This window comes from Suncus etruscus, chromosome 10, assembly GCF_024139225.1.
Source record: "Suncus etruscus isolate mSunEtr1 chromosome 10, mSunEtr1.pri.cur, whole genome shotgun sequence".
In the NCBI taxonomy this organism is placed as follows: Eukaryota; Metazoa; Chordata; class Mammalia; order Eulipotyphla; family Soricidae; genus Suncus; species Suncus etruscus.
The window spans coordinates 75,720,202-75,740,196 of record NC_064857.1 but is presented as its reverse complement, the minus strand read 5'-3'; the positions used below and the strand labels follow the sequence as shown (position 1 = coordinate 75,740,196).

General features: G+C 38.5%; 1 protein-coding gene and 1 non-coding gene across 2 annotated transcripts in view; one reads left to right on the top strand and one right to left on the bottom strand.

The window, feature by feature from the left end:
- Positions 1-19,995, bottom strand: part of MBD2 (methyl-CpG binding domain protein 2) — an 86,296-nt gene that overhangs the window by 37,808 nt on the left and 28,493 nt on the right. The window contains exon 3 of the mRNA XM_049782155.1: positions 4,289-4,426. Coding sequence (XP_049638112.1) covers positions 4,289-4,426 — 138 coding nt within the window. The remainder of the gene's footprint in view (positions 1-4,288; positions 4,427-19,995) is intronic.
- Positions 2,138-2,244, top strand: LOC126021444 (U6 spliceosomal RNA). The gene has a single exon (XR_007499959.1). It is a non-coding gene; the product is annotated as a U6 spliceosomal RNA (small nuclear RNA).

The window sequence follows — 19,995 nt, the reverse complement described above, 5'->3', positions numbered from 1 at the left end:
ATTCTAATCTATTCATTTTATACTTGATTATGACTGCTAATATAATCTAATGTTTATGTCCACAAATAGCAATAAAATATGCAACTGCATGCATAAACTCCTGTTACAGAGCTCATTCATTGAATATGTTATTATAATCTGTTTTCAATTGTAGTAGTTTACCATTATACCAGAATGCTCATGATTTTTGAATACTTTTAGGAAACAAAACTGGATCTTTAAGACCTGCCAGATGATATTTCATGGTGTAAACTCCTCTTACAGTGCTCATTATCATATCACTTAATTTTCTAAACTTGAAAATTATGATTGTTTTTAAGAATGTTCTATACACAATCTAACTTACAAAGTCTTTATTAAATTTTACCCTCACCAAAAAAAAAAAAAAAAAGAAATTACTCACAATTCAGTTAAATTGAAGAAAACTCTTGGGAATGTTTTCACTATCTGGCTGGAAAGGGGCGTTTCAAGGTTCTTATTATTTTTATAATATCTATCCGTGGAGGATCCCGCTCCAGATCACTTTTAATTTAATGAAATAACAAACCCTCATCAACTATGGCTGGGTATATATAAAATGGTTGTATATAAGATGACCCTACTAGAGCCAGGTTTTGTAAATTCCACCTCTACTATATCATTTTAATGATAGGCAAAAACTGGTGTTGAATTTATTAAGTGTACTATTTATAAACCCAAGTTTGTATTTGTAAACAAAATGAGGACATTCACAAAGAAAGGAAAGTGCAGTTAGAGAAGGTCTAATATGGAAAGACATGCATGGCATCCCTTCATTTGCAGTAGTACAAATCATAATGTCACAAAAGAAAAGAAAGAGAGGGGAAAGTGAGGAGAGAGAGGGGGGGGGAAGTGAGGAGAGAGAGAGAGAGGGGAAAGTGAGGAGAGAGAGAGGGGAAAGTGAGGAGAGAGAGAGAGGGGGGAAAGTGAGGAGAGAGAGAGACGGGAAAGTGAGGAGAGAGAGAGAGAGAGGGGAAAGTGAGGAGAGAGAGAGAGGGGAAAGTGAGGAGAGAGAGAGAGGGGAAAGTGAGGAGAGAGAGGGGGGGGGAAGTGAGGAGAGAGAGCAATACACAAAGAGAGAAATAAATCGCCTGCACCAGGGGCTGGCAGTAGAGAAGAGAGCAACAGGGAGAATAAGAGGGAAACTGGGGACATTGGTGGTAAGAAATGTGCACTGGTGAAGGTGGTTGTACATTGTATGACTGTAACTTAATCATGAACAACTTCATCTGCTGGGGAAAAAAAACCTGGATTATGAACAACCTTGTAACCATGGTGTTTAAAATGAAATACAGAGGGCATTTTAAGGACCAACAATAAGAAATTGACAATTTATATACCTTACAGAATCCAAATTAGACTGCTATACACTACAACTGGAAACAGTTTACTATGTAAGACAGAATTATTATTACTAATCCTCATCTAAATGAACTGATTCAAACAAAAGCATGCTAGAGCCTACATTAAATTCCAGAAATCTAATGCTAGTTGAAGTCCTCAAAATTCAACATTCTAAAATCCAAAAATGTATTATTATGCCACAAGCTTAATATATTAAAAGAAGATATGGTTAAAGAATAAAAATATTTTTGCTGGAGCTAGAATGACAGCACAGCACTTGCCTTGCACAGTCAACCCAGGTTGAGCCACGGCATCCTGTATCATTCCAACCAAAAATATCCTGAGTGCAGAACGAGGAGTAACTTCTGAGCATCAATGGCTATGCCCCCCCCCAAACAAAGCCAAACAAAACAAAACAGCCAAAGACAAAATATTTTATCTTTAAAGGATTTCAAAAATATAAAATTTCATTATCTAATTTAATGGTTTTTAGTCATCACTGTGGACTGTTGGCATACTACTGGTATAAAAATTGGTATGCCACTAACCTAATTTATTTACTTTATGATTAAAAAAGCTCCTCCACTATTTGGTGATTTCTATTATCAACCTAATTCAATAAAGTTGTCCAGAAGGTAGAAAAATTAGAAGAATCATTTATACCTACAAAATTTTTGCCAAGTATCTCAATAATTATAACTGCATACAAGTCATCTATCAAAAGCATTCATGTACCATAATATATCAAAATGTAATTAAAACTAATACCTTTCCTGTGCTCACTTTGGCAGCACATATACTAAAATTGGAACAATACAGAGAAGATTAGCATGGCCCCTGCACAAGGATGACACGCAAATTCGTGAAGCGTTTCATATTTAAAAAAAAAAAAAAACCTAATACCTTTCCTTTATCAAAAAATATACTGAAATAGTTAGGATGATAGATCATAATTTTATAGACAGTATATACCTATCTATATATATAAATTGTCTTTATAATTTCTCAATATTTCTCCAAAAGTCTTGTCCTGAGAAGCCAAACATTAATTGCCTTAATTCTTATGATGACTACAAAGAAGGAATAAGAATAATGTTTACGTGGATAGAGCATTTGCCTTCCATACTGCAGAACCAGGATCAATCTCTCTACTACCACATGAACACCAAATAAATATATATATATACTACAGTTTTTAAACTGTCACTAAACTGAAATCCAGAAAACAATTAAATTTTACTCCACAAATCTGCCACTCCAAAATATACAGATTAATAGATTGTACTGATTTGGCAAAGAAAAGGATAAAACCTATTAAATACTATCTGTTCTCAGTAAGACAATTTCAATTTCCATTATGGAACTAAAATTACTTGTTATTTCACTTGATCATGGGGGCTTTTTTTTAAATGCAAACAGCCTTATCCAATTACATACCTTTCAAAATTTCAATTAATAAAATTTATAAGGAAACTATTTGAAAAATCACCAGCCCTCCTAAAACAAAGGTTAAGAAGTTCAAGAAATCTGAGAAAGTATCCAATCAAGGGATGGCTTTATCAAGGTCGGCAGAGGTGAGAATGACAGGATTCCTTTCCTGCTCTCGTCAAAGTCCTAAAATGGTGGCTGGCTTTGGTGACTGGCTCTGAGGAAAGGAGCAGGACAGAAGGGGAAAGCCTCACACTGAAAGCTGAATGGCCCAAAGAAAACCTAGATGGTGATAAGACCCTAAAGGCACATGCAGGTACGCATCGTTTACATTGGATGTGATACACTTACATGGCCCCTGTTGAATCTCTTGGGGACCAACAGTAAAGCAAGTTTAGAACTTCAAATCTTGAGACATCTATAGCAAGATGCTGATCCAATGTGGCTCCAAATATCTTCTGTTTTCCTGGCTCACCTGAAGAGGAAAAAACACTACAGAGGATGTGGGAACTGAATTTCTTAATGTAGCTTCTTCTAGAGCAACTGTCTGAAAGTTTTGGCCCAATCCTTTACGAAGTATCTGAGAGATGAGCTTACTCGAGGGACTTGTGAAAACCAAAATCTAAAATGAAAAAAGGTGGAGTGTGCAATCTAAAAGGGGAATGATACAGAGCAAAAGAAATTCTTCATCAAGGTTTCAATCTGTGAGTGAGAGGAGGCAGGGAAAGGAGAAGGGAAAAAATTCTAGAATATTTCTCCCTCCAGTCCCTCCCTCTAGTTGCTACTTCACAAAGTACCTAAAATTTTGTTAAACCACCATTAGGGAGAAATAAGCAAGATTACTTGGAAAGTGAAAGTGTTTTGTCAAGACTCCCTCCCCTGGCAATGTGGCATTACTAAAGGGTAGGGAGGTCTTTCAAGGTAATACTTTTGTTTCTAAGCAAAGATCCTGCTGAAATACAACTTGAAGTAATAAAGAAAGAGGAAAATAAATTCAATGTATACCAAAAATGTAAGCCATAGGACAATATACCATACTGACAAAGTCTAACTGTTTTTCAAAAAGGGAAGAGGAGTAGCTTTCATGTAATAAGAATTCAAAACAAAAAGTAATTCCTAAATAACAGAAAATAATTAAACCAAGCAACATAAACTGTAAGATTCATCCCCATAAGAAATACTAGTGATAGAAAATAATCTCTAAAACACTATTAGCAGAACCAATTTTGATATATACTATCACACAAAGGATAAAAATGACACCCGCATTAGTTTAAAATCATTTATAATTAAATCTATTTTTCTTAAAACATTTTTCCTAAATGTTATATTATTAAGTTATTCTCCACCATTCATAAGAATATAAGACAACTTTCCTAAAACAGAAGACAATTTTTATTCCAAATATATTCCATATAACCAGAGTGTATTTGAACTATCTGGCAGAAATACCAGAACTTTCTAAAAAATAAGATTGGAGAACCAATCAGGTCCTTACCTGACGTGGCTGTTCATTCATTCGTTGGGGGTCCGATTTCACTTTATTATTAGGATGATTTGTGACTTTGGTTACTGGTTGTTTGAAAATTGATGCTGTTTGTCTAATTGGCAAGGTTGTATTCAAGTCTGGTTTACCCTGTAAATATAATTGGATTTTTTTAGTAATTCATATGTAATTATTAATTAAGCATCCCTTTATTGTTTTAATTTAGTTCCCATGAAATTACAAAGTTACTCATGATTGGGTTTCAGGCATACAATATTTCAACACTAATTCCTTCAAACCAATGCCCCACCCACTTGTATCCCACTCACCAATCTGCTTCTAAGAGAGGCATTTTGTTTGTTGTTGGTGGTGTCGTTGTTAATGTAGCTTCTACACTGCAATTTCCACTACTGTTGCTGGCAGGGCTTCCTATGTAACACTTTGCCACCTTTCAGCATCTCCCCCACTTCCTGACTGATCACTTCCCTCCACTGTAATTGCTTTCCCTTCCCTAGCCTATCATCCAGTCCCAAGTGGCAAAGCATCCCTTACTTTAAATCAGATTATTCCAAACCTATCAACGTCTAAAGTATGTTAAATACTCTATAAAAATACATTATGAGCTCCTTATATATAAAAAGTTTTCTCTGTTTCAAATATAAAGAAAATCTCAATACAGAATGCCTAATTTTATTAGAGAAGTAATGAAAATAACAATTTTTAAACCAACAAATGTTTGAGTTCATGTTTTCTTTGCTCAGGAGTCCCACATTTTTTTTACAACACCAGGTTCTGAACAAACCACAAAATCTCTCATCAATGCTGAGAGTACAATCCAAGGCCTTACACACGTGCAAGCAAAGAGTCACCACTGAGTCATATCCCTAACTCTAAATCAACACCTATGTTTAAGGATTGGGTATACAAATAAGAATATCTAAAAATCACCATCAAACAGCAACTGTTTCAATATTTTGAACAGGAAAAGAAAGACATACTTGGAAAACATTAAAATATAAACAAGTGGGCCAGAATATAGCATGCTTAGCATGCAGCTGACCCAGGTTCGATTCCGGGCCTCCCATAAAGTTTCCTAAGCACCGTCAGGAATGACCCTTGAGCACAGAGCCAAGAGTAACCCCTGAACACTACTGGGTGTGGCTCCCCCTAAAAATAATAATAATAAACAACAATCAGCTAGAGGGAGGCCCAGGTCTAAATAAACCACAAAAGCAACCCTCCATTTTACATAAAAATTAAGCGATGGAAGCTCAAATTATATAAATTCACTCAATGTAGAACCATATAAAGGTATGCCTTACTATTATATTCCATTTGTCTTGAAGAGACTTAAAAAGTAAAGCTGCAGATAGCCTAGCAACATACCTACCTACTTAATCAACCTATAAATAAAATGTAAATGAGGTATAGAATTGCTGCCATTAAGTTCCTGGGAGAGAGAGGGCACAAGGATAGGAGAGGAGAGGGAACAAAGCCCAGTTTGATCAATGTGTGTCCTGATCCTGGAAAAGATATTAGAGGGTTCCACAGAACAGGATTTGGATGGAGGGGTCATTGTGATTCTGGAGGGAAGCAGTCAGCCCAGTGAAAGGATGTCTTCATAGGACTATCATTAACAGAATAAATCACAGTTCCCCTCATTTCTTTTGTTGTTATAACAGATTATTTTATTAATGTCATCCTAAACATTACATAAATACAGCCTGTGTTCTACAGTATCAAACATCATTCCAGTAAGAAGTTCAAGAGTAAGGCCAGGGATGTAGCTCAGTGGTCCAGTGCATGACTTTGCATGTGAGACCCTGGGTTCAATCCCCAGCGTCACAAAAAAGAAAAAGTTCAACATAACATTTGGGCTATTTTGAGAAATATTAATACTTTGGCCTTTATTACATCAGCTGAAAAAAAAGCAATTCAAAGAATAATTTTCATCTCCTGCTATGATTAACAAAACCAAGTAGAAAAATAAGAGTATTTTTAAAAAAAGTAAATTACTTCTTATAGGACTTACTCCTATTTTCTTCACTACATTCATATACAAATTAGTCATCTATTTAACATGAGAAATGGTTTTCACCTACAATAGGAACTCAGTAAATATCTGCTGAATGAATGATCTATAAAAATGATTTTACTATTTTTATTTGTGCTGTAGGGAAGTTGTTGTTTCAAGTAACAGCAATAGTAAACATACTGAAGTTCTTGTTTGTGACAATTATATACCTACAGTGATTGTTACAAATACTACCCTTCATAGCTAATAATAAATTGATATGCATTTATCAACATAGGAAAAATTTTACCTTGCTGCAAAATTAATTCTAACAAATAATTCTCTGGGCTTCAAACATTTGCAAAATGATCAAAGCAAGGAGGGGGCTGCCGGGATGCTCAGCATGGAACTTATGAGATTTAGTTAGACCTGATTCCACCCCAAATATCTAATGTCACCAACTTTTGCTTTTCCTATTTTTGTTTTGGGGTGTGTTACTTAGTGCCATTTAACTTTTTTTTTTTTTTTTTGGTTTTTGGGCCACACCCTGTGACGCTCAGGGGTTACTCCTGGCTATGCGCTCAGAAGTTGCTCTTGGCTTCTTGGGGGACCATATGGGACGCCGGGGGATGGAACCTCGGTTCGTCCTAGGCTAGCGCAGGCAAGGCAGGCACCTTACCTCCAGCGCCACCGCCCGGCCCCGCCATTTAACTTTTTAAAAGAATCAAAATGATGGTTTTCCTGAAAAGTTCCTATTTAAAATCATCTTTCTGATTTTGTTTTTATTGCCTTTTTGGTTTTTTGGTCTCGTTCATTTGTTTTTGTTTTTGGTGTGGTTATGTGATTTGCCTGCAAGTTTTATCTGTGTCCATTGAATCTGCTCTGAGAACAAAGTTCTTTTTTTTTTCCTTTTTTGGCCACACCTGGTGATGCTTGGGGGTTACTCCTGGCTTTATGCTCAGAAATTGCTCCTGGCATGGGGACAATATGGGACGCTGGAGGATAGAACGGAGGTCTAGGTCTAGGAGGTCTAGGTCTAGGTCTAGGTTTAGGTCCTAGGCTAGCGCAGGCAAGGCAGATGTCTTACCGCTTGCACCACCACTCCAGCCCCATGAGAACAAAGTTCTTGCACCTCTCTTGGCCCCACAGTTCAGTCTCATCATGCCATCTTCCCTGTTGAATGCCCTATGTCTAAATGGAAAGCCAAATTATAGTTTAGGTCCTAATTAGCAAGAAGGATAAAATGCTACAGCGACTATTTTAAACAAGTTTTTTAAGTGTATGATGGGTGTCATGAATTAGAAAGAGAAAGGGAAGAGTTAGGGAGTAAGGGCCCAAAGACAGGAATTCATGGGCAGGTGATGAAACACAATGCTGAGCATCCCCTCATTTTTGAATGTGCTGCTCCTCTCACTACACTATCTCCTACCTTCAAGAGCTATGTTCACCCACCAGTACTGTTTCTCAGGTACTTGGTTTCCTGATCTTCATGGACTTTCAAATATTATGTTTTGTTTTGTTTTGGGACTGCACCTAGCAGTTACTCTGGTTACTCGGGGTTACTCCTGGTTCTGCACTCAGGGGTCATTCCTTAGAGTGCTCAGGGGACTACCTGGGAAGTCAGGGACTGAACTCAGGTCAGCCACCTGCAAGGCATATATATGCTCTACCAACTGTGCAATGACTCCTGCCTCAGAACTTTTCAAACTTTTTTACTTAGATGTGTACAAATTTGGTTGACACAACAAAATCACCTCTTAGGAAGGCTTCTTCTAGAAAATGTGATATACAAGTTCACACATGCCTGATTCATGTTTAGAGCATTCTTAGCCCTAAATGAAGCCACCCACCTAGAAGATAGTCAATATTCAATTCTGAAGAAGCTTAACACATAAAAATACCATAATAAACTCTTCCTGTTAAGAATCAGTTAAAAATCCATCTGAATCACTGCATACTGCCCTGTTTGGTTTCAAATATTTTTGTCCTTCAAGAAAGAACAGCATGCCCTGCTGGTATTAGAACAAAGAATGCATCAACAGACATCTAATATATTGCAACTGCTTTTATAAGCAAACACAATTATGTCTATAAAATTCTCAGTGTTACAGTAGATGACTGGAAGCAGCAGGAACTAATCTAAAACTGTTCTAAACTCTGAATGTGGAATCCACAAAGCATGAAGGGAAGCATGAAACAGAAAACTACAAAGGAAAGATGAAATTTTTTTCATTAAACTTACATTTTCACATTCTTGCAATAACAACTTTCAGACACGAAAGGAAAAGAGCTGGAAGTAACAGCTCACCTCATGAAGCTCACCACAAAGAGTAATGAGTTTAGTTAGAGAAATAACTACGTTTTGAACTATCCTAATAATGAGAATGCATGAGTGAAATAGAAAGCCTGTCTAGAGTACAGGCAGGGGTTGGGTGGGGAGGAGGGAGATTTGGGACATAGGTGATGGGAATGTTGCACTGGTGATGGGTGGTGTTCTTTACATGACTGAAACCCAAACACAATCATGTATGTAATCAAGGTGTTTAAATAAAAAAAAAAACTTACATTTTCATTAAACTTACTTACAATGAATAAAACTAGAAAATGCATAAAATATTCAAATCTACCATTAACTTACATTATTAATGAGTCACTGGCACAAAATAAGAGATTACTCAAGAGCATGCTATTACTCTTAACTTGACCTTAGTTTTTTGTTTGTTTCTTGGAGATTTTTTATTTTGTGTACCACACCCAGCTACGCTCAGGACACCCACTTCTGGAGAAACTTGGGGGACTAAACAGGATCCCTCATCTGGGAATCAAACTGGGCTGGGCCTTATGCAAGGCAAGTGCCAGGATCACTATAACTCATTCTGCCCCTCATTCTGCCCCCCCCCCTTTAACTGACCTGGAAAGCTGTTAAGACAAATAATTTTTCACTAGTTAATTTTGTTCTAAAACAGTATCACATTAAGTTTAGCAATCTGAAAAGCTGGACTAACTGGTTTTTCCATAAACTCACAAAACAATAAATTTTATTACAGTTGTTCCTTGAGGACTGCCAATGAATCACTGTTAATTCATACCAGTTGTGCATCAGTGTCTGGTTTTGGTTTCTTTCATTGGGGGTGCTATTTGTTTGCTAGGGGGACTATGCACCAAGATGCTCAGCTATTATTCCTGGTGGTACTTAGGGGACCATATGGATACCAGGGATCAAACCAGGGTCAGATGAATACAAGGCAAGCCCCTTACCCACTGCACTATCTCTCCACTCTGATTTTCTTTTTATTAATTACCACTCACCATAAATTTAGGAGCTCTAAAGGATACTTTTTAAAGAGGACCACAATCAAATATTCTTTGAACCCTTTCTTTTCAATCTAAGAAAAAATGAGGGAGATATTTTTTAAATTTTTGGTGTTTGGGCCACCAAGCATGCTTAGGGGCTACCCGTGCCCTGAAATTGCACAAAGAGATCAAGTAAAATTTTAGACAAAATAATTTTTTTTGTTTACTTTCCTACTAGTACCTAAGAGAAATCCCTTCAGTGTAATAGAAACACAATATATATACATATATTTAATATATATAAAATATATGTTATAATATATATTAAAATATATATGTATATATACTCTATGCAATGCATTATATTTTCTATAAATTGTATTTGTACTTATATGTTACATTTTGTAAATATTTATTGTATGAAATACATTATAATGTAAGTTATATATTTATTTTTATATAAATATGTGTATTTTATATGTTATATAAATATATATTTATATAAAATATATACATGAAAACAACATTTTTTTTTTTGGTTTTTTTTTGGTTTTTTTGGGTTTTGGGTCACACCCGGCGATGCTCAGGGGTTACTCCTGGCTGTCTGCTCAGAAATAGCTCCTGGCAAGCACGGGGGACCATATGGGACACTGGGATTCAAACCAACCACCTTTGGTCCTGGATCGGCTGCTTGCAAGGCAAACGCCGCTATGCTATCTCTCCGGGCCCAACATTGTTTTTATTTAAGGACCGGTCTTTATACTGAGATTTATCAAGGATTGGAAACTTGCAGTTCTTAGAATAGGAGTTTGCCGGATTAATTTCCAAGTTTCTTAGGGATGTCCAGGGGTTGCTCTGTGCAGTGCTGAGACGGAACAGAGATTCCTTCGTGCACTGTGAGCTCTCATGCCCACTGAGTATTTCAAGAACGTCATGAATTTCCATGAAATTGCTTAGAGAGGTCCCAAGGTACACCAGGGCAGCCCTAAAGGACAGAGCCTTACTGTGCCAGAACAGCACCTCACTGCTACCAAGACCAACAAGTACTGAACTATCTAGTCCAGGCAGCTGGATGTGAATCCCAGGAGTGGCCCAAGGCCCCTGTGAAATGCCCAGGAGATCTACTGGCCACTAGAAATCCTTTCATGGCTTTGAATGCAAGATTGGAACAAAATTAAATATCCATCCTATTCCAACTGTTCATTTTTTACAGATTTACCATCAAGAAACCTTACTCACATATATGAATGAACAGTGGGACTGGAAAGATAGTACATACATGCATGCATGCAGTCAACTCAGGTTCTATCCTTAGTACCCCAAATTGTCCGACAGCCCCACCAGGAGTAATCCCTGAGCAAAGAGCCAGAAGTAAGCCCCAAGCAATAGTGAGTGTGGCCCAAAAAGAAAAAATAAACTGAGTAAAAAGAACTTTATTGTGCAATTGTTCCAACTTTTAAGTTGTGTCAAAACACCACAGTGAGCAATCAATAGCTTAATAATCAACATCACTAAATTTGGCTGCAATGACTTCTACTAGATATTTTATAGTTAACAAGTCTCTCATTTTATCAGCATCATCTCTGATACTTAAAATTATATCTTAGAACATGGGGCCAGAGTGATGGCACAGCAGTAGGGTGTTTGCCTTGCACACAGCTGACCCAGGACTGAACTCAATTTGATTCCCCCACCCCCCCCCACACACACACCCGCATTCCATATGGGCCCCTGTGCCTGCCAGGAGCAATTTCTGAGTGCATAGCCAGGAGTAACCCCTGAGCGTCACCGGATGTGGCCAAAAAAAATAAATAAATTACATCTAGAACAAAGAGCACTGCACAGGGTGAGCGCAGACTCTGTGCAGGAGGCTCGGGAGTACTGCTGGGTTTGGTCCCAAACTATTGGAGATCAAACGATGTATATCATTATAATATTGGAGATCTACGAGAAGTGTGCTCCTTGTGGTTGATAAAGGAGGGCACAAATGGGGAATTGGGCCATTCAGGTTCATTCTCAGATCAACTAAAGGGCACATGTGCAAGTTCAAAGATTCCAGAACATTTCCTTTGAACACACTCGTCTCATATAAAGTCTTCACTTGGCATAGTGTGAACACCATGGATTCATATTTTACACACACACACACACACACACACACACACACACACATAAAACCACTCTTTTCAGCCTTGCTTGGGAATAAACATTACATGACAGTTCATAATTTTACATATTCTAATAATAAATAGTCTCAAGGACTCATTTCTAAAATGCAAGCAAAATCTGTGCTTGATTTGATTATGATAAATTGAACTATATTTCTTTCGGTGTAAAATAATGTCACTCTACCCACTCACGATGTTAAAATGAAACTGCTGTTTCCAAGTATCACTCAAGCATCATTTCAATTTTGTGGCTTTGCATATAACATTTAACTGCAAGAGAAGCCCAGGCCAAATCTGAAAAGAAAAGGCTGTCTTTGTGGAAGGTCAATTATCTCCTCTGGAGTAACAATGAGGATAATAGAATGACTATTCTTAAGCTTCTTAACAAAGACCAAACTAAACTAATCTATCTAGGTGCAGCAGCTTCCATTCAGTCTGAACAAATCCTGGTGTCTACAACCAGCCTATGAGTACTTGGCTGGGAAGAGAATGAAAAACCATACATTTTTTTGCCATAAAACATACATCTAGGCATAGTGGGAATAGAATATGATGAGTAAACTGGGTTAAACTTTGTACCATCTTGACACATAAATTCTGAATAAACAGCAGCTCTATGATTAGTATTAACCTGACACTGAACATACTAATGAAATTTAGAAACTTGACCTATTGAGCATTTCCAGAAGGAAAACTATATCCTGAGTTCACTCAAGGGGGAATGGACACCAATTTCAAAGATCCTCAAAAAAGTACTTTTGTCATTTTTCCAAAATATGTACTAAAGCAACTATTGCGTATCTTTACAGAAACATCAAAAGCCAACATGCGCAATGCTTTAGAATCGTTCAGGGCTTATTTATTTTTCTTTAGATCTAATTCACACACCATAAAATCTACCACTTGAGAGATTTACAATTCAGTGGTTTTGGTAATAGTCACAAAAACTACGATATCTCCACAGACTTTAGCAAAAGCTAAGGAAAATTTTATCTGGGTTTTAAATTTTGTAGTGAAAAATCCACTTACTAGAATATCCTTATGTGAGGGAATGATTTCTTTTTAAAGACCAAGAGGGTCACATTAAAAATGAGTGGGTGTGAATTTGGGCAAAATGGAGAGAGAACAGGAGGAGACATGGCTGGAAAAGCTAAGATGCAGGGCAAGCTAAGGATAGCATGCATAAATGGTTAAGATTGACCACACATGTGGTGGATAGGGCATGAATAAAGCTGATACTTCCTGGAAAAAAAAAGAGTGGGTGTTATACTGAGCTGTTAAAAAATGACTTAAGAGCATTCAGCGAATTGCAATCCTAGAATATGGGAAGCCTAAACCAGCAAATGCAATCCTGCATTTTTTGGGGTAAATTTGATCAATCTCACATGCCAACAGATTGTGTAGTAGAGCATACTTCTGCTTAACCCTACTCCCACCAACCCCAACCACCATAGATTTCTGGTCGCACTGCAGCCAGGCACGGGCAAGCACCGTCAACTCCAGGGGTCCAAGAGCACAATCTGATGTGCAGCTCCCACAAAGACAACTAAAAGTACAAGCACCATGGCCATACATTGTGCCAATAAGGCCTGGTCATCAAAGTAGTGAGAAAAAAAGAGAAAAAAACAAATATGAAAATAATTTAGGTCCCGAAGAGATAGCACAGCAGAGTTTGCCTTGCAAGCAGCCGATCCAGGACCAAAGGTGGTTAGTTCGAATCCCGGTGTCCCATATGGACCCCCGTGCCTGCCAGGAGCTATTTCTGAGCAGACAGCCAGGAGTAACCCCTGAGCACCGACGGGTGTGACCCAAAAACAAAAAAAAAAAAAAAAAAAGAAAAGAAAAGAATTTAAAAGAATTTCTCTTTACAATTATTTGTAGAGATGAAGGGTTTAAATTCTCCTCAGTAACAAGTTCTAAAGAGTGTGGTTTGAAAGAATGTCAATTGTTTAGTAGAAGGATGTTAAGGAACTTAGGGCAAAAGACGTAAATGACTTTCCATTAGCTGCCAAAAGCAGCTCTGCTCAACTAAGGTCACCTACCATATGGGACTCATTGTCGCATTGTCACGAGGTTGGCAATGGCTGGGTGGTCATGATCTCAGAACTGTGTAAAAGCATTCAAGTGGTTTTCTGTACACAAAGCTTAATTTTCTCGCTGACCCAGAGTCTACAAAGCTCTTTAGTTCTTAAGAGCTTGTAAAATGGAACCAAGGCTGAAGTGTCAACATAAATCTGGCATCTAAAACCAGGCTTTCTGTCTACACAACTGACACAGCCAAGAGAGGGTGAAGAAGGAAGAGAAGGGACCTGGGGACAGTGGTCGAGGGATGAACACTTAACACAAGGACGGTGCAATAGAGCTATTTGCCTGAAACATTAGTTCTGCTCTACACCACGACACCTCAGGAGTAAGAAATAAAACTGCAAATTCCAAAAACACAGATATTTGTTACCTCCAACTTTACATACTCAAAACTAAATTTGTACTTTTTTTTTTCATTTTGGGACCACACCAAGGGTGCTCAGCAGTTTTATGTGGCAGGGCTTGCAGGGACCAAATGTGGTACTTGGGGACCAAAGTCAGGGTTCCTGTTGCATCTAAAGCATGACCTCTAGATCCTTGAGCTCTCTCAAAATTAAATTTGCTTCCATACAAAAATCCTTCTCCTAAAACAACCTCAGTCTGGCAACTTAACCCACCTACTACAAAATTAAGGGTTCGTGTTTGGGTTTTCTCGGTTGGCTTCCGCACCCAATTCACCTGCAGTTCCTCTCTGAAAATTCAGTTTTCAGAATGAATTGGGGTTGGTGCTATAGTACAACAGGTAAGACATCTGACCCTAGCAACTAGGGTTCAATCTCTGGCACCTCATATGTCCTCCCAAGCCCACCTGGAGTGATTCCTGAACGCAGAGCCAGGAGTAAGACCTGAACACAAAAGAAAAACCAAAAGATCTAGCATCTGTCCACTTCACTCAGACCCGTGTCTAGGCCACCACTCTTCACTGGGCTACTACAACAGTGACTTGCTGCTCTTGTTTGTCCATATCCTTTCAAAATAATGGAAACTTGTGCTCCCGTGTAGCTCACTGGAAAGGAGCTGACTAATCCCTATAGGACTCAAACTCTAGAAATGCTAGATTTATGGTCTGTGACCTGCTCTTCCCATTCTCTATTTCCAAACACATAGAGGAAGATCAAAAGAAGCCATTTATCACCTAATTTCACTTACCAAAAGAGCATTAGCATCTTTAGGAAAGATGTTACTTCCTCTACAAGTCAGGAATGTTAGGAGGAAGGGTAGAAATCTGTTTTCAGTTTGAAAGGATTCTAGGAAGGCTTAAGAAAAAGGCATAAAGGGGACCGAAGAGAGATCATGGAGGTAGGGCATTTGCCTTGCATGCAGATGGACAGTGGTTTGAATCCTGGCATCCCAGATGGTCCCCTGAGCCTGCCAGGAGCAATTTATGAGCATCAAGCCAGGAGTAACCCCCAGAAGCGCTGCCGGGTGTGACCCGAAAACAAAAACAAAAGGCATAAAAATAAAATAAAATGTGTTAACATGGGGCCTGCAAGGTGTCTGCCTTGCAAGCGCTAGCCAAGAAAAGGACCACCAAGAAAAGGACCACGGTTCCATCCCCCGGCGTCCCATATGGTCCCCCCAAGCCAGGGGCAATTTCTGAGTGCATAGCCAGGAATAACCCCTGAGCATCAAATGGGTGTGGCCCGAAAAACAAACAAAAAAAAGTGTTAACAAAAGAGGCAATTCTTACTGCATACTCTCAATTCTGACTGCATACTCCACCATGAGCTAGTCAGAGAATACTCCCAAGCAGGGTCCTTCAGTAGTGGTGAACATAACTGTGCAAGCACATTAGGCCAAGCAGTACAATACTCCTCCAAGAGGAAAAAAAATCAGTTCCAGAGACCTTGAACCATAGAAATTAAATAAATCCTCATTTCTAGCAAAGTTTTCTCTTGTCCTTCTGAAAGAGCATTAAATTTTTTTCAGATACATTTCCCCTTGAAAATTTGTAGACTATCCACTTCACAGAAAATGTTGCACAGGACTCAAAGATTTCTGGAGGTTCTCATCAAGCATGAACTTTCAAGTGAGATACGCTCCTAATTCTCCTTGATTCCTTCTAACCTGGCCTCTTAAACCTTAAAGAAAGAAAAAAATTACAGTTATGCTTCTGAATGGACACACGAAAATAAATGACTATTAAGAAATTCTTCTGGGGCCCGGAGAGATAGCACAGCGGCGTTTGCCTTGCAAGCAGCCGATCCAGGACCAAAGGTGGTTGGTTCGAGTCCCGGTGTCCCACATGGTCCCCCGTGCCTGCCAGGAGCTATTTCTGAGCAGACAGCCAGGAATAACCCCTGAGCAATGCCGGGTGTGGCCCAAAAACCAAAAAAAAAAAAAAAAGAAAAAAAAAAAGAAATTCTTCTGGGCAAGTGGCAAGCCTTAGACTGAAAACATTTTTCATGGAAACCCCATTTCGGTATGTATAAATTAGCAACTTAAATAATTAAAAAATATCTTACATTTAAGAGTTCAGGCTTCTGAACTTTTGCTTCTAAGCAAAAAATGTTTTTGCTTCTAATCTCCTATTTACCAGAAACTTTCTGGGATTCTAAATGATTTCTGGTTCTCAAAGTTGGTTGTCTAATGGTAACCAAAATCCTTTTTAATTTTGTAAATCCAGGCGTTGCTAATGTTCATCTCTCATGGCATTTATCAAGATTCTCTTTCCTAATAAAGAATCTTAAGCTACATTCATTCTTGATTCTCCTGCTACACTCCAAGAAGTTCCTTTCCTTGTGTTTTCCCCTTACTTGCCTGTTTCCAAAATTAGCTTTAACAACCACTATTATAGAAGTTTCTAGAGTATGTCAAGGAGTCTCAGGAACTCATAACAAACTTTTAGAATTGCTTAAAAAAAAAAGGTTACTGTAAATAAAAGGAATAAAGGCTTACACTAAAAAAAAAAAAAAAAAAAAAGACAGACATTAAAACTCTTGGGCCAGAGCAATAATATAGTGGGTGAGGTACTTGCCTTACATACAGCTAACCCAGGTTCAATCCCCAGCATTCCATATGGTCTGCCGACTCCACAGGAGTGATCCCTGAGCACAGAGCCAGGAGTAAGCTCACAGCACCTACAAATATGTTCTACCCCCCCAACCCCCCAACCCCCCACCACCACCACACAAACCTCTTCTATCTAAATTTTGTTCATATCCATCAAATCCCAAATTAGTCAAACCAGTTTTCAATCATTTTCTTCTCCCTTCTTTCATTGAGCACTAAGAACTAATTTAACACTTTACCATTATCTCCTGCTCTGGTACAACCGGAAGTCCTCATTACTCTTTTGAACTATACAGCCCAAACTACTCTCCCTATTTACACCTTTTTCAAGTCTATACTGCAATCATTTTCTATCCAATACCCACAATGACCCTCACCATCTTCTCTGATAACTGGAGTTTCTCATCAAATTGCACTGCTACTACCCAAATATATCAGACCTCTGCTATAATTTGTTTTGTGGAGGATAATTAAAATAAGCAACATTCTTGGTTTGGTTGGGTATTAGTTGAATGCCATGGGCACAGTCATACAGAATTCAAGGCTATATTGTGAATCACTACAGCATTCTACCATAAACCAATACACAGAAAATAAATGGTAGATTTAAACAAATGAGTCCTTTTAAACAGGCTATGAAGCAAATAGTCCAGGAAGGAAGCCAACTTGTCATGCATGCAACCAACCCCCATTTGTTCCCCTGGGTATCGGTTAGGAGAAGCTCCCACCAAGCATACAAGCATAGGGGCCCAACGCTCACTCCTAACATAGAATATATAATGTTATTCCCAAATATATCAAATCTACGTGATCATTATTTTTTCTTTTGCAGTGCTGGATCTCAAACACATGACCTCACACATGCATGGCAAGTGCTCTATCAATGAACACTCTCAGTCCAGATGTTTTGTTTCGGGGCCCATACCTGGAGGTGCTAAGGGCTCATCACAGGTGCGATTTGTAAAATACATATCACATTAATGTTACAGAACTTAACTAAATTATAAATACACCCATGTTGTCAAGAGCTAAAAAACATAATCACGGAACCAAAGCGGTGGCATAAGCAGTAAGGCATCCGATGCCTTGCGCATGCTAGCCTAGGACAGACTGCGATTTGATACCTTAGCACTCTATATGGTCCCCCAAGCCAGGAGCAATTTCTGAGTGCATAGTCAAAAGTAACCCCTCAGTGTCACCAGGTGTGGCCAAAAAAAAGCAAACAAACTTAATTCATGTTAAATAAAGTAGGATAAATACAGGTTTTCACTTAAATTACGTGGTATTTAGAGTAACTGCATGAGGGAATACAATGATTTAAAGGGGAGGATTGCCTGGAATATTCTTGGTCCCAGAGCAAGATGAGAAGAGAAAAAGTGGAGGGAAATAAACACAGATGTGAAATAATGAAAGCAAAGGGATTCAGTACACTGGTGATGTTAAGGAAGAACAGAGCTAGATATACAAACCTCTAAGTGAATGACACTGAATCAGTTAACCCAAACAAACTTCAAAAGGTGCCTGGCAAGATGGCAGACTGGGAGGGAGATGAATCCTGGGAACACTGGTACAGGGAGGTTGACCCTGGTAGTGACACTGATGCTGGAACATGTATGTCTAAAACTCAACAATGAATAACTTTGTAATCACGGTAAAATTTTTAAATTTTTTAAATGGCACTCTTCAAGAAAATAGAACTTGCTAAAATTTTATGGATCTACATGAAATCCCTTCCCTCCCCAAAAGTCAAAGCAATCCTGAGAAAAAAGAATGGAGGAACTGCACTCTCCAATTTCAAATCTGACCACAAATCTAGTAATCAAAGTAGTATGTTAAGAGAATCAAAATAAAAACAGATAATGGAACAGAACTGAAAGTAAGAATTAAATCCACCTATACATGATTTTTTTGTGTGTGTGTGGTTTTTGGGTCACACCCGGCAGTGCTCAGGGGTTATTCCTGGCTCCAGGCTCAGAAATTGCTCCTGGCAGGCACGGGGGACCATATGGGACACCGGGATTCGAACCGATGACCTCCTGCATGAAAGGCAAACGCCTAACCTCCATGCTATCTCTCTGGCCCTATATATGATAATTTATGACAAAGGAACACATGCAAAAGATTGAATTGGATCAGTATCCTACAGCCCTACAGCATGCACAAAAGTTAACTGAGATTACTTTGAATGTAATGTAGGTGCGGATGTCAGGCCTGAGATCATCATATATATACTCAATCTAGACATAAAGCTCCATGACAATGACTTCTATGATGTTTCCGGGGGAACTGTCTCCAAAGCAAAGCAGAAAAAAGAAAGAGGGTTAAAATCAAGCAAAAAACTTCTGAACAGCATGAGAAACCATTATAATTAAGAGACATCCAATTGAATGAAAAAAAAAATGAGTCACACAACAAACACCTGACAAGAGAGATTAATACACAAGATACACAAAAGAAACTCACAAAACCCAACAATGACAGAAAAAAAATCCCATCAATGGGCCAGAGAGGTGGCACTAGAGGTAAGGCATCTACTTTGCAAGCACTAGCCTGGGATGAACTGCGGTTCAATATCCGGCGTCCTATATTGTCCCGCCCAAGCCAGGAGCAATTTCTGAGCACATAGCCAGGAGTAAACCCTGAGCATCAAATGGGTATGGCCCAAAATATATATATCCCATCAAGACACGGGGAGAAGAGTTGGACAGGCACTTCACTGAAGAAAACAAAGACATTCCACAGACAGAAAAAAAAATTCTCATCACTACTTCTCAGGGAGATGCAAAACAAAATGATAAGAGTGATTTTGTGTATGAGGAGTGTTAGTGAACTCTATAATACTAACTGCCTAGACTATTTTTGTAAATGATGATTTATGGAGAAGGTCTCTTAGTATGAAGCAGTCTGGCTGGTCTGGAAGCAGAAAGTGCACACAACTACCTTACACTTTGCCCTACCTCTGCACTGATGCCTAACTACATTTCCTTGGGTACAGGATACATGCATCCTCCCTTTCACTGCTACTGGAGACTATTCTGTGCAGTCTATCTCCCTTCCCTCTGCTCCAGGACACTGATGAATCCTTTTTTCCATGCTAATCTGAAAGAATGTTCTTTTCCTATAAACTTCAGTAACCATTAAAATAA